The sequence below is a fragment of the Crocuta crocuta genome, unplaced genomic scaffold (genome assembly GCF_008692635.1).
Source record: "Crocuta crocuta isolate KB4526 unplaced genomic scaffold, BGI_CrCroc_1.0 scaffold168, whole genome shotgun sequence".
NCBI classification, from domain to species: Eukaryota; Metazoa; Chordata; class Mammalia; order Carnivora; family Hyaenidae; genus Crocuta; species Crocuta crocuta.
The window spans coordinates 4,967,934-4,979,765 of NW_027532591.1; the positions used below are offsets into that span (position 1 = coordinate 4,967,934).

An 11,832-nucleotide genomic window follows, 5' to 3' on the forward strand; every position below is an offset into this window, starting at 1 on the left:
TCTCTCTCTCTCTCTCTCTCTCTCTCTCTCTCCCTATTTCTGCCCCTCTCCCCAACTTTTTTCTCTTTCTCTAACATAAAAATAAAGTAAAATTTAAAATTAACATGTTTTTGGGGCACCTGGGTGGCTTACTTGAGCACCTGACTCTGGAATTTGGCTCAGGTCATGATGCCAGGGTCATGGGATTGAGCCCTGCCTCAGGCTCTGCACTGAGCATGGAGCCTGTTTGGGAGTCTCTCTCTCTCTCTCTCTCTCCCTATTTCTGCCCCTCTCCCCAACTTTTTTCTCTTTCTCTAACATAAAAATAAAGTAAAATTTAAAATTAACATGTTTTTGGGGCACCTGGGTGGCTTACTTGAGCACCTGACTCTGGAATTTGGCTCAGGTCATGATGCCAGGGTCATGGGATTGAGCCCTGCCTCAGGCTCTGCACTGAGCATGGAGCCTGTTTGGGAGTCTCTCTCTCTCTCTCTCTCTCTCTCTCTCTCTCTCTCTGAGCATGGAGCCTGTTTGGGAGTCTCTCTCTCTCTCTCTCTCTCTCTCTCTCTGTGTTCCTCTTCCCCACTTATAAGAGCACTCTCTCTCTCTTTAAAATAAAATAAAAATAAAAATAAAGAGTTTTTAGTAGAGAAACCATAAGACAAACGTACAGCAAACATAGTACACAACAAATAACTCTCTGCCTCAGCTACACAATCTAAAAGTTAAAGGTTCCAGGTCTGCAATCCTGAACTTAGAATATACAGCATTCAGAGGTAGTTTCTGGGGCCTGAACTCACGAGCCATGAGATCATGAAGTGAGTCGAAGTCAGATACTTAAATGACTGGCCACCCAGTTGCCTCTGATTTATAAAGCCTGACATCCCTATGATAATTCCAAGTAGAAAGGTCTAATAAAAAATCAGCTAAATGTGCTCTGGAGCTTGTAAGAGCAATCTAGATTAGAGATAAAAGATTTGTTTGTAGGGCACCTGGGTGGCTCAGTCAGTTGAGTGTCAAACTCAATTTCAGCTTAGGTCATGATCCCAGGGTTGTGGGATCAAGCCCCATGTCAGGCTCTATGTTGAGTATAGAGCCTGCATAAGATGTGCTCTCTCTCCCTCTGCCCCTCTCCCCCACTTATGCTCTCTCTCTCTCAAATAAATAAATTTTTTTAGATAAAAGATTCATTTGCAATTGTCATCAACTTATCTTAGCCTTCATCTCCTCCTCTAGAGTAATCCCATTTTTTAGAATAGGAAATTGAAGACTCTTAAACAGAAGGGGACAAAAATTATCTATTGTTACCACCACCTAAAGACCATCAATACTTAATTTTTGTATTTCCTCCTAGCTTTATGTAGTTTTTTATGTAGTTTGGTCTGTGGGGTTTTTTTTGTTTGTTTGTTTCATTTTGTTTTTTAAAGTAATCTCTGTACCCAAGATGGGGCTCAAACTCACAATCCTGAGATCGAGAGTCCCATACTCTATTGACTGATCCAGCTAGGAGCCCCAATTTGGTCTTTTTACATGTTATAATCATGACCCTTCTTCATTCCCCATTAGAAATCCTTCTTGGGGCACCTGGGTGGCTCAGTTGGTTAAGCGTCGACTTCAGCTTGGGTCATGATCTCACAGCTCATGGGTTCAAGCCCCACATCAGGCACTGTGCTGACAGCTCAGAGCCTGGAGCCTGCTTCAGATTTTGTGTCTCCCTCTCTCTCTGCCCCTCCTCTGCTTGTGCTTTGTCTCTGTCTCTCAAAAATAAATAAATGTTAAAAAAATGTATATATATAAAAAAAGAAACCCTTCTTAATATCTATTTTATTGGCTGCATATTTCCTCAAAAAGACATGTGTCAGAGTTAACTTCTGCTTCTTTTCATAGGACATGTAGATTGCTTCACAAAAATAGTTCAAAGCTGATTTCCTATATGAAAACATTTGGCCAAAGTACTCCTTAGGTGTGCACACTCAAAGTGTACAATCCAAAGTAACGTCTTCAGCACAACCAGACCTGTTCACATTGCTAAATGTTTTACAATTTAACAGTCACATCTATTCTCATCTGATGCTCAGAAAAATCCTATGAAGAAGGTATGAGTGGACTTCATTACTCTAATTTTCTCAACAAAGAATCTGCTGCTTATAGAAAGAAAAGGCCTTGCCTGATGCTACACTGTCTAAAAGTGGGTTCTCTGGCCTCCCACTCTTTCCGTTGCCCCAAGCTATCCTTGGTAAAAAGAAGAGTTTTTAACCAGTCTGTGTCAAGAAAGGACACTGGGTGATTTTTTAGGAAAAGAGGGTAAAAGCAAAAAGACTGGAAAATTCTTTGGCTCAGATCTAGGCAGAAAGAGTCAACAGTTTTGGCTTTTAGACATGGCAGGGCCCAAGGTCTGCTAAACAGCAATCCAAAAGGGCTTGAGTAGCAAGGATCAGCTAACAGGATCTTCTGTGACCACTTTGGTTTGAACACCCAGAGAAATTCAACAGGATTAAGTACTGATCTCTAAACACTCTGTGTTCTTTCACACCCGCATACCTTCTCTCTGCCTGAGATAACTGTTTTTACTACTTCCACCAAACAAACTACATTCTGTCCTTCAAGGACCAGTTTCAATGCCACCTCTTCTGCGACAGCACCCCCTGCATCAACACTGAACACACACTCCCAGCAGGGACCACTACAGTATTTTTATGTCTCTCTGAAGATGCTTCTCAAGCTCTCCCAGGAGTAACAGGTATTACTGTCCTTCTTCCCCGCCTCTACTGGTCCCTATGTAATTCACTCTTTTACTGAAGATAGTAAAAGTGTGCTCATTAAAGTACTATTTAAGAGAAAAAAGTCTCAATGTACAATCATTAATCACATACATTTGTCTAATAAGAGAAAATAATTTCTCCTATTAGGCAAAATACTAAGAGCCTCTTTCGTTTCCCTAATTCAATAAGGAATTCAGGGGCGCCTGGGTGGCTTAGTCGGTTAAGCGTCCGACTTTCGCTCAGGTCATGATCTCNTAAAAATAAAGGGGTGGGGGATGCCTGGCTGGCTCAGCTGGTAGAGCACACAATTCTTAATCTCAGGATTGTGAGTTTGAGCCCCATGTTGCGTGTAGAGATTACTTAAGTCGGACATTCACCAGCTCAGCTCATGATCTCACAGTCTATGAGTTAGAGCCTCACGTCAAGTCTGCTGCTGTCAGCCTGTCAGCACAGAACCCCCTTCAGCTCTTCTGCCCCCCTCTCTGTGCTCCTCCCCCACTTGCACTATCTCAAAAATAAATAAACAAAAGAAAGAAGCATTACTTTTTAATGGACAATTTAACACTCCATCCACTGGAGGTAACATTATTTATTTTAACTAAGCTGCTACTGTTGGCAAACAGGTTTTGGGTTGTTGTTATTTTTTTTTAAATCATTAATATAATGAAATTATGTATTACTTGTAAACTGTGAGTTAATTAAAAATATTTTGCCAGATAAATAATACTATGGAATCTTTTCACATAACTTTTATTTGCATTTCCAGTTATTTCCTTAGGAAAGGACTCTAGGAGAATTATTAGGTTAAAAAAAAATGCCTCTCTGCTCCATCAGGGGAAGCTGATATTCCCACTGATGCTAAACTTTCTTCGAAATAGAGACTACTACAGGCCCCAGGTTCCACATGAAAGCAGAAATAGTCCACACAACTCCAGAGAATTAAAAAGACACTGTCTTCATCAAACTTTCATTGAGGATCTTTCTAACCAGGCTTGGCTGGGCATTGGGCACAAGGGATCAATGAATCATACCATCTCAAGAAGTTCATGTAGTGAGCAAAAAAGCCAGTTGCCTGTCAAAGCTCATATTCTCTATTTGTGGTGTTTTTAAAATATGCCCATAGGATGAGCACTAAGTGTTATGTGGAAACTAATTTGACAATAAACTATTTGTAAAAAAAAAAAAAAAAAAATATGCCCATAAATTCTTTGCTATTCCTTCCTTCAAAAGCCTGGATGTTAGTTCTCTCCTGTTAGTGTGCGCTGGACTGATTCACTTCCAACAAACAGAATGTGATAGAAATGAAAAACATGACTTCCAAGGGTAGTTCATAAAAGACACTGTGGATTCCATCCAGCTCTCTCTTTTGCATCACTCACTGTGGAGGAAAGCAAGATGCCATGTCAAAATGACACATAAGCAGCCCCCTAGACAGACTCCTGTCACAAGGAACTGAGGTCTCTTGATAACAGCTAGAAAGGAACAGAAGCCTTTCCTAACAGGTGAGTGAGCCATCTTAGAACTGGAAACTCTAGCTCCAGTCAAGCCCTCGAATGACTACAGCCCCAGTTCCCTGGCTAATGTCTTAACAGCATCCTCATTAGAGGCCCTGAGGCATATGGCTAAGCCAATTCCAAATTCCTGACCTATGGAAACCATGTGAAATAATAAGTTTGTTGGAATAATTTCTTATTTAGCAATAGATAAATTAAACAGTACTCACTACTATAGCGATAACTGCAATTAGGGAAGAGGAGAAAAAATATGGTAGAGAATTAATTACTGGTCCCTTCCTCTGTGCCAAGCACATGCTGATGTCTTTACCTGCATTATCTCATTATACTTCTTTAATATTACTTAAATAGCAAGCACTATTTTTTTCTCCATTCTACAGGTGATATAACTGAGGCAGAGTTAGAGTGACTGGGTCAAGGTCCCACTACTTATTAATAAGGTCTGCCTAACTCGAAAGGCTGTGTTCTTCCTCCTATCCCTCTGCTGAACTCTCTCCAAATCTCCCTACAATGTGCTTCCCCATAGCCTGGCCAGTGAAGACCCTTCAGCACGAGGCTCAGGATGTGATGCCAGCACTATTATCAATGACAATGACCAAAGAAAGCAGGCATCGCCTTACCTTTTCCGGTCACATAATAGGCGCCCAGTTTATAGCAGCTATCACTGTGTTTGTTCTCTTCACAGTTGAACTTCAGCACCTTGGCAGCCTCCTCAAAATTCTTCTGGATCCCTTCCAAATAGTCCACCAACCGATAGCATCCTGTGAGGAGAAGGCATGAGCTGTTCTTCATGTGGGGTTGGGGGNAGCAGCTTCCTAAAGGTGTAGAAAGATGACCTCACTACAAAGAATGCAGGTGGTATTCAGCCATTCTTAAAACTGGCATTGTCTGTCCTTAGCCATGGCTGAGCGGTGTACATGCTGAGGAGCCCATGGCTGCTATTCTGACTCCACCACTCCCCAGCCATTCTGGTGGAGCCCTTCTGCTCCCTGTTAGCCGGGGCCAGGACCCACTGACTTCCATGACTGAAGTTTTGCTACCTTTGGAACTTCCCAGGAAGTTCAGCAAAAAAACACTGAAAACCAAAAGGGTCCATGGGCTAGTCTTTGTAGTAGCAAGAAAGGGGTGTTTCCATGACTATATTTCTCAGCCAGGCTGAGAATAGGAAGCCCAAAGACTGAGTAGAAATGGTAGCTACTAAAGGAGTTGGAAATAGACTCTTTTTAGCAGTCTCTAGTCCTAGTGAGCCTCTTAAAATCTCTCTCCTGTCCCTTCTTCATCCTAAACGACACTCATCTCATTAATTTTCCTTCAACAAATATTTGGGCATCTATGTGCAGCCATGTACCAAACACTGTTCTGGACGGTGGGAATACAGTTACTTCCTCTCCTAAAAATTACATTCTGGAGGAGAGGAAAAAATAAGTAAATAGGTGAGCAAGATGCATTTATATTTTTTAAGATACATTTAAACAGTAACAAATGTTGTATGATTGAAACATAACAGGATAAGATAGTATGTTGTACACACTGCTGGAAGGAAAAGTTATAAGACTGGGCAATCAGGGAGGACCTAGGACTGTGATATCTGAGCTGAAATGTAAATAACAAGAATGAACTAATGATTTAAAGACAATGAAACAGGAAGGGGGCAGAAAGTCCCAGGCACAAGAAACAGTAAATTAAAAGACCCCAAAGAGGGAATAAGCTTGGTACAAATAAGGTATAACGTGGCTGGATCAAGGAGAAAAGGGGTAGGAAATGAAGAGAGAAAGACAGACACCAGATAACAGGGCATTGTGGAACACAAGAAAGAGTGAGGGTTTTATTCCAGGTCAATGGCAAATCACTTGAGGATTTTAAGAAGGGTAGTGATAGGGTTGCCTGGGTGGCTCAGTGGTTTGAGTGTCCGACTTCGGCTCAGGTCATGATCTCACGTTCATGGGTTTGAGCCCAGCGTCAGGCTCTGTGCTGACAGCTCAGAACCTGGAGCCTGCTATGGACTCTGTGTCTCCCTCTCTCTCTGCCCCTGCCCCACTTCCGCTCTGTCTCTATCTCTCAAAAATAAATGGGTATTGGGGCACCTGGGTGGCTCAGTCAGTTAAGCATCTGACTTCGGCTCAGGTCATGATCTCACAGTTCGTGGGTTCAAGCCCCACGTCGGGCTCTGTGTGGACAGCCAGCTGAGAGCCTAGAGCCTGTTTCTGATTCTGGGTCTCCCTCTTTCTCTGACCCTCCCCTGCTCAAGCTCTCACGCTCTCTCTCTCTCTCGGAAATAAAACATTAAAAAAAAATTTTTTTTAAATAAAGGGGTATTTTAAAGAAATTAAGAAGGGCAGTGATATGATTTAATTTGCATTTTTAAAAGGTTATTCCAGGGGGCACCTGGGTAGCTCAGTCAGTTAAGAGTCTGACTTCAGCTTGGGTCGTGATCTCAGTTTATGATTTCGAGCCCCACATTAGATCCTTCATTGACAGCTGGGAGCCTGGACTCTGTTTTGATTCTGTGTCTCCCTCTCTCTCTGCCCCTCCCCTGCTCATGCTCTGTCTCTCTCTCAAAAGTAAGTAAACATTAAAAATTAAATTATGTTTGTATATGCCCAGATGAATATGAAATAACAAAATGCATGAGGGGGTACAATCCAGTAACGGTGACAACAAACATGTTGTCATTTAATAGAACAAAATGAAAATTTAACTATCAGTTTGAGGGCAAAGAACAGATTTTAAGGGAGTCAGCATGCAAACAGAGAATCAAGTTAGAAGATTATTTCAGTTATCCTGGTAAGAGATCATGATGACTTCAAAGGACAGTAGGTATAGTCACTATTGCCTCCTCTCGAGCTCTGCATCTAAAGTGTTGCAGCCCGTCCTTGCATGCCCACCCTTCCTCATTCCAATGCTTGGTATACTCTCCAGAGTACGTTACCATGAACTCTTTCCTCAAAAACACGCATGGTTCTCCAGAGCCTACAGAATAGTTGAAATGCCTTACCTTGGCATTCAAGGCCTGACACACTTCACTCTTCAATCTTATTTCTAACTACAGTCTCACTTCAACCTTCCAGAAGCATTCTTTACTTCTCCCCCCACTCCATAATCAATGCTTGCCCGCTCCTCCTGAGCTCCCCGGAGAAGCACTCCCCAACAATCCTGCTCCTCAGCGACTCCCACTCCACTTAGGACACAGGAGAGCCCTCAAAGAACCACCCTGGGTTCTTGTTCAGCCATCATACTGCAGAGCCACCCTGGTTAGTTGGTCAGCTTCAAGAAGTAGCTATATCATATTCTGGAAACCAGACTGCAAGCTATTAAAAGGTAAGACTAGGGGTGCCTGGGTGGCTCAGTCGGTTAAATGTCTGACTTCAGCTCAGGTCATGATCTCGCGGTTGGTGGGTTCAAGCCCTGGGTCAGGCTCTGTGCTGACAGCTAGCTCAGAGCCTAGAGCCTGTTTTGGATTCTGTGTCTCCATCTCTCTCTGACCCTCCCCTGCTCACGCTGTCTCTCAAAAATAAATAAAACATTAAAAAAAATTTTTTTAAAGGTAAGACTAGTGTCATTTCTTTTTTTTTCATAAACCATTCACCTGGTGGGTGAGCCCACACCAGGCTGCTCCGGGTGGCCTCCTTTGGACACCACTATCCACCCACACACTCAAGTCAACTCAATGTTCCCAGAACACAAGAGGCACATTCATGCCTCAGGGCCTTTTCACTAGATGTTACCTCTGCCTAGCATAGATCTCCCTACCTTCTTCAAGGCTTTGTTCAAATATCACTTTCTTAATGACTACCTCTGACCACTTAATTCAAAACTGCCCTCCTCAACTCCCTACACGTCAGTCTTTTTTCCCATTGCACTAACGGCTAGATTCTAACACACAATTTCATGTATTTCCTCACGTTTATTGTCCAATTCCCTCCACTAGAATGGAAGTTCCAGAAGGACAGGGAATTTTATCTGTTCACTGATGTATCCCCATCCCTCCACCTCCAGCACCCAAGCATTTCTCTTCGCACGCGCCCCGGCCTCCAGGCTCGGTCCCTCCTCGTATTCCGCCGCTGCGTTCCCCGCAGGTCCTCGAGGAACCCAACCCGTTCCTCCCCAACACACACAACGTCGTCATCATCCCATCGCGTCCCGACGAGTCTCCGGCCGGAGACCCTTCCAGCGGTTGCTAGTGACCCGTCTGGCCCCGGCCGCTTCCCCTCCCCCATGCGTCCCCACGTGTCCCCAGGCTGCGCTGGCGGCGCTCACCGTTCGGGTCCTTCTCGCGGTAGCATTGGTAGTTGCACTCCACCTCCATGTTCTCCAGAAAGGACTTCACCTGCTCCTCGTCCTGGAAGTCCACCACGCCCGCCATGGCCCCAGCTAGCTCCAGACTTTAGCCGGCCGCTCCTCCCCTGAACGTTCTGCACACCCGCCCCCCGGTCACGTGAGCCGGCGGAGGGGCGGAGCCTGGGAGGGGCGGGCCACGAGGTCTGCGCTCTCCGGTGTCCCGGAAGGGGGAGTGCGGCGAACCTACGTCCTTGAGCCGTTGAGGCCTAAAGCTTTTTTTTTTTTAATGTTTTTATTTATTTCTAGGAGAGAGAGAAAGACAGCGTGAGCAGGGGAGGGTCAGAGAGAGAGGGAGTGACAGACTCTGAAACAGGCTCCAGGCTCTGAGCTGGCAGTCAGCACAGAGCCCGACGCGGGACTCGAACCCACGAACCGCGAGATCATGACCTAAGCGAAAGCCGGACGCTTAACCGACTAAGCCGCCCAGGCGCCCCAAGGCCTCAAGCTTTTAAACCTTTAGCTTAAAACCTTTTTTAATTTTATTTATTTATTTATTTTTATTTTTTTTATTTTTTTTATTAAAACCTTTTTTTTTAAAAACCTTTGGCTGCAACGTCTCTTGTTCACTCCTTTCCTAAAAGTGATGACAGTCTTTCTGCAGCACTTTTTTTCTGTGCCAGCTTTGTGCCGTAATGATTTTCTGCCTGCAGTTTATTTCTTCATTCATTGATTCGTTTGTTCGGCAATCTGTAAGTGCCTACTGTGTGCCTCACCCAGGGCTTGGTTCCAGTAACACAACAGCTAGGAAGTATGGTCCCTGCCTTTAAAGAGCTTGCAGTTTAGTGGGAAGATATTGTTTATTCATTCAGCAAGCATTCTGAGCATCTACTCAGAATTTGTGTTAGGTATTGCTATATGTTAGGTATTGCTGCACAAACCAATATTCTGAAGTCTGTGCAATGACAAGTCTGGTTCATCTGTACTTGCCTCCCAGACCTATCCCCCACCACCCACCCCCAACCCGAATGACCTAAGAAATGAATGGCAATGGAAGATTATTACTGGAACACAGGAGCTACAGAGGTTATAGTAATAATTCTATTATAATAGCTACTCCTTAAACAGTGTTGAACTTTGTTCCAGATTCTATTCTCAGAGATTTTATCCAAATTTCATTTGATTCTCACTATGACCCTCATTGTGACACCATGGGGAGGTATTATTATCCCCATTCTGCAGATGAGGAAACTGAGTTACAGATAAGTAAATTGTCCAAGATTGCACAGGAAGTGAGAGAATAGTGGTGTGATAAATACTTTTTTAAATAAAAGTGCATATGGTACAAGAGGAACATGTGAAGGAGATGGGCCAGAGGAAAGAAACTTCACCTGGTTTTTGCTTTGTCTTGCACAGAATCATCAGTTCCATAAAGCCTAGACTGAAAGCTCTCCAAAGACAATCAGATCCTGTTTGTCTTTGAGTCCCAGTCAGCCCTGTTCTAGAATCCTCAGTGGTACTTAATCCATGGTTTCTCATCACCTACAGCACTGCTTCCCCAATGACTCCACTATTAACCTATCCCAAAAGGCATCAGAGAGTGGACTACTTCCAATGGCTTCCTTATTGGTGGGCAGGTTACTGTAACTGGGAAATGTCTTTGAAGTCCAAGTTTTATTTTATTTTGTTTTTTAAATATTTTTAAATATTTATTTCTGAGAGAAAGAGCACAAGTGGGGGAAGGGCAGAGAGAAAAGGAGACAGAGAATCCAAAGCAGGTTCCAGGCTTTAAGCTGTCAGCACAGAGCCCAACGCAGGGCTCAAACTTGTGAACCGTGAGATCATGACCTGAGCTGAAGTCAGACACTTAACTGAGCCACCCAGGTGCCCCCCCCAATTTTATTTTTAAAATTCTTATGATTTCACATTAAATCATATATTAAAGTCCATAATATATCTTTTATAGGAAAACACAAGATTGCCTTCTCCCAAGCGCTTCAGTAAAACTGACATTCCAAGTGATATGTCACATTTTCATGTGGTTTCTCATACCTCTGATCACCTTGGAAGACCCCTCAGTACTCATAATCCTGGAAGGGAAACCCTGACCTTTGATTTTGAGCCCAACTTCCTTATCCTGGCCTTCAAGGCTCTGGTACAATCAGATTCTAGCTTCATATCATACCTCTCTTTCCCCACACCCCATTCAACCCTCTGATCCCTGAATAGGTCCTCGGTTTGTGTCCCTGTTTACTGCGGCTCTTAAGGCCTTACCCTCCCTTCTCTGCTCAAATCAGAGATTCTCTCCTCTGTAGAGTCTTCCCAGGTGCAACAGCCACACATCCCCCAAAGTAGATTTAAATACTCCCACTTCAGTGTTCCATACCATTTTTTATTCTGGTATAATATAGTAGGAAAAGACTGGCTTTGGAGGACAGACTTTTTTTTTTTTTTGAGGACAGACAGATCTTAATCGGAATCCATGCGTGTCCCATGTTCACTAAGTAGTTACCTTGAACCAATCACATTTGTGAGCTTGATTCCTCTTCTGTAAATGAAAATCCCTGTGGCTGTCAATAGGACTAAAAGTTCACGTGTGCAGTATGCTTAGCAGAGTGCCTGGCTCAGAGTCATTCCTGTTCCAGAAATGTTTATTGTCATGCCCATAATGGTATGAAAGTCAGTGTCCCCCATGACACTGTGAGCTTTTGGGCCCTTGTGCCAGTCACAGGGTCAAGAACAGAGAAAGGCTTGGTGAAGATGATGTAGATAGCCAAGGTCAGGGGCATGCCACAAATACTTTTCCTTTAATCATTTGCTTAGCTGAATTACATTAAAATGAGCCCACCTGGGCAGTAGAGGGTGCTAGAGAGTTGGGGAAAACATGGAAGACAGTCTGGGCCAAGTATGAAGTCACATATTTAAAAGGAAATTTAGTGTCATCAAAAAGGTAGCCAGCTTCTTTTTTTAGTCTTGTCCTTATCTCCATAGATTTATTCCTCCTTATTCTTATAAATGTTCATGTTTACTTTTTAAACTTATTTAATTATTCAAGTAATACATGAATACATGCTTTTTGTAAATTAACCTCATTTTTTTTTAAACACTTGTAAACGGTGTCTACAAGCTGTACCATGCTTAACAAAAAAATGATATCATTTTCATCTCTCAGATCAACACAGATTGGCATCCTGTGTTAGGATGTTGCGACATGGCCATTCTCATATAGTATTGGTGGGAATGTAAATTAATGTCTTCTTTTTGGAGAGCAACTCAGTAACATTTATTAACATTTAAATGTG

At 43.2% G+C, this 11,832-nt stretch overlaps 1 protein-coding gene across 1 annotated transcript in view; it reads right to left on the reverse strand.

Moving 5' to 3' along the window:
- The window catches only part of COA7 (cytochrome c oxidase assembly factor 7), a 14,635-nt gene extending 5,963 nt beyond the window's left edge, over positions 1-8,672 (reverse strand). Inside the window, exons 1-2 of the mRNA XM_077779711.1 lie at positions 8,513-8,672; positions 4,876-5,016 (exon numbers count right to left, since the gene is read on the reverse strand). Of these exons, the coding sequence (XP_077635837.1) occupies positions 4,876-5,016; positions 8,513-8,618 (247 nt within the window). The 5' untranslated portion in view covers positions 8,619-8,672. The remainder of the gene's footprint in view (positions 1-4,875; positions 5,017-8,512) is intronic.
- Between the last annotated feature and the right edge of the window lie 3,160 nt (positions 8,673-11,832).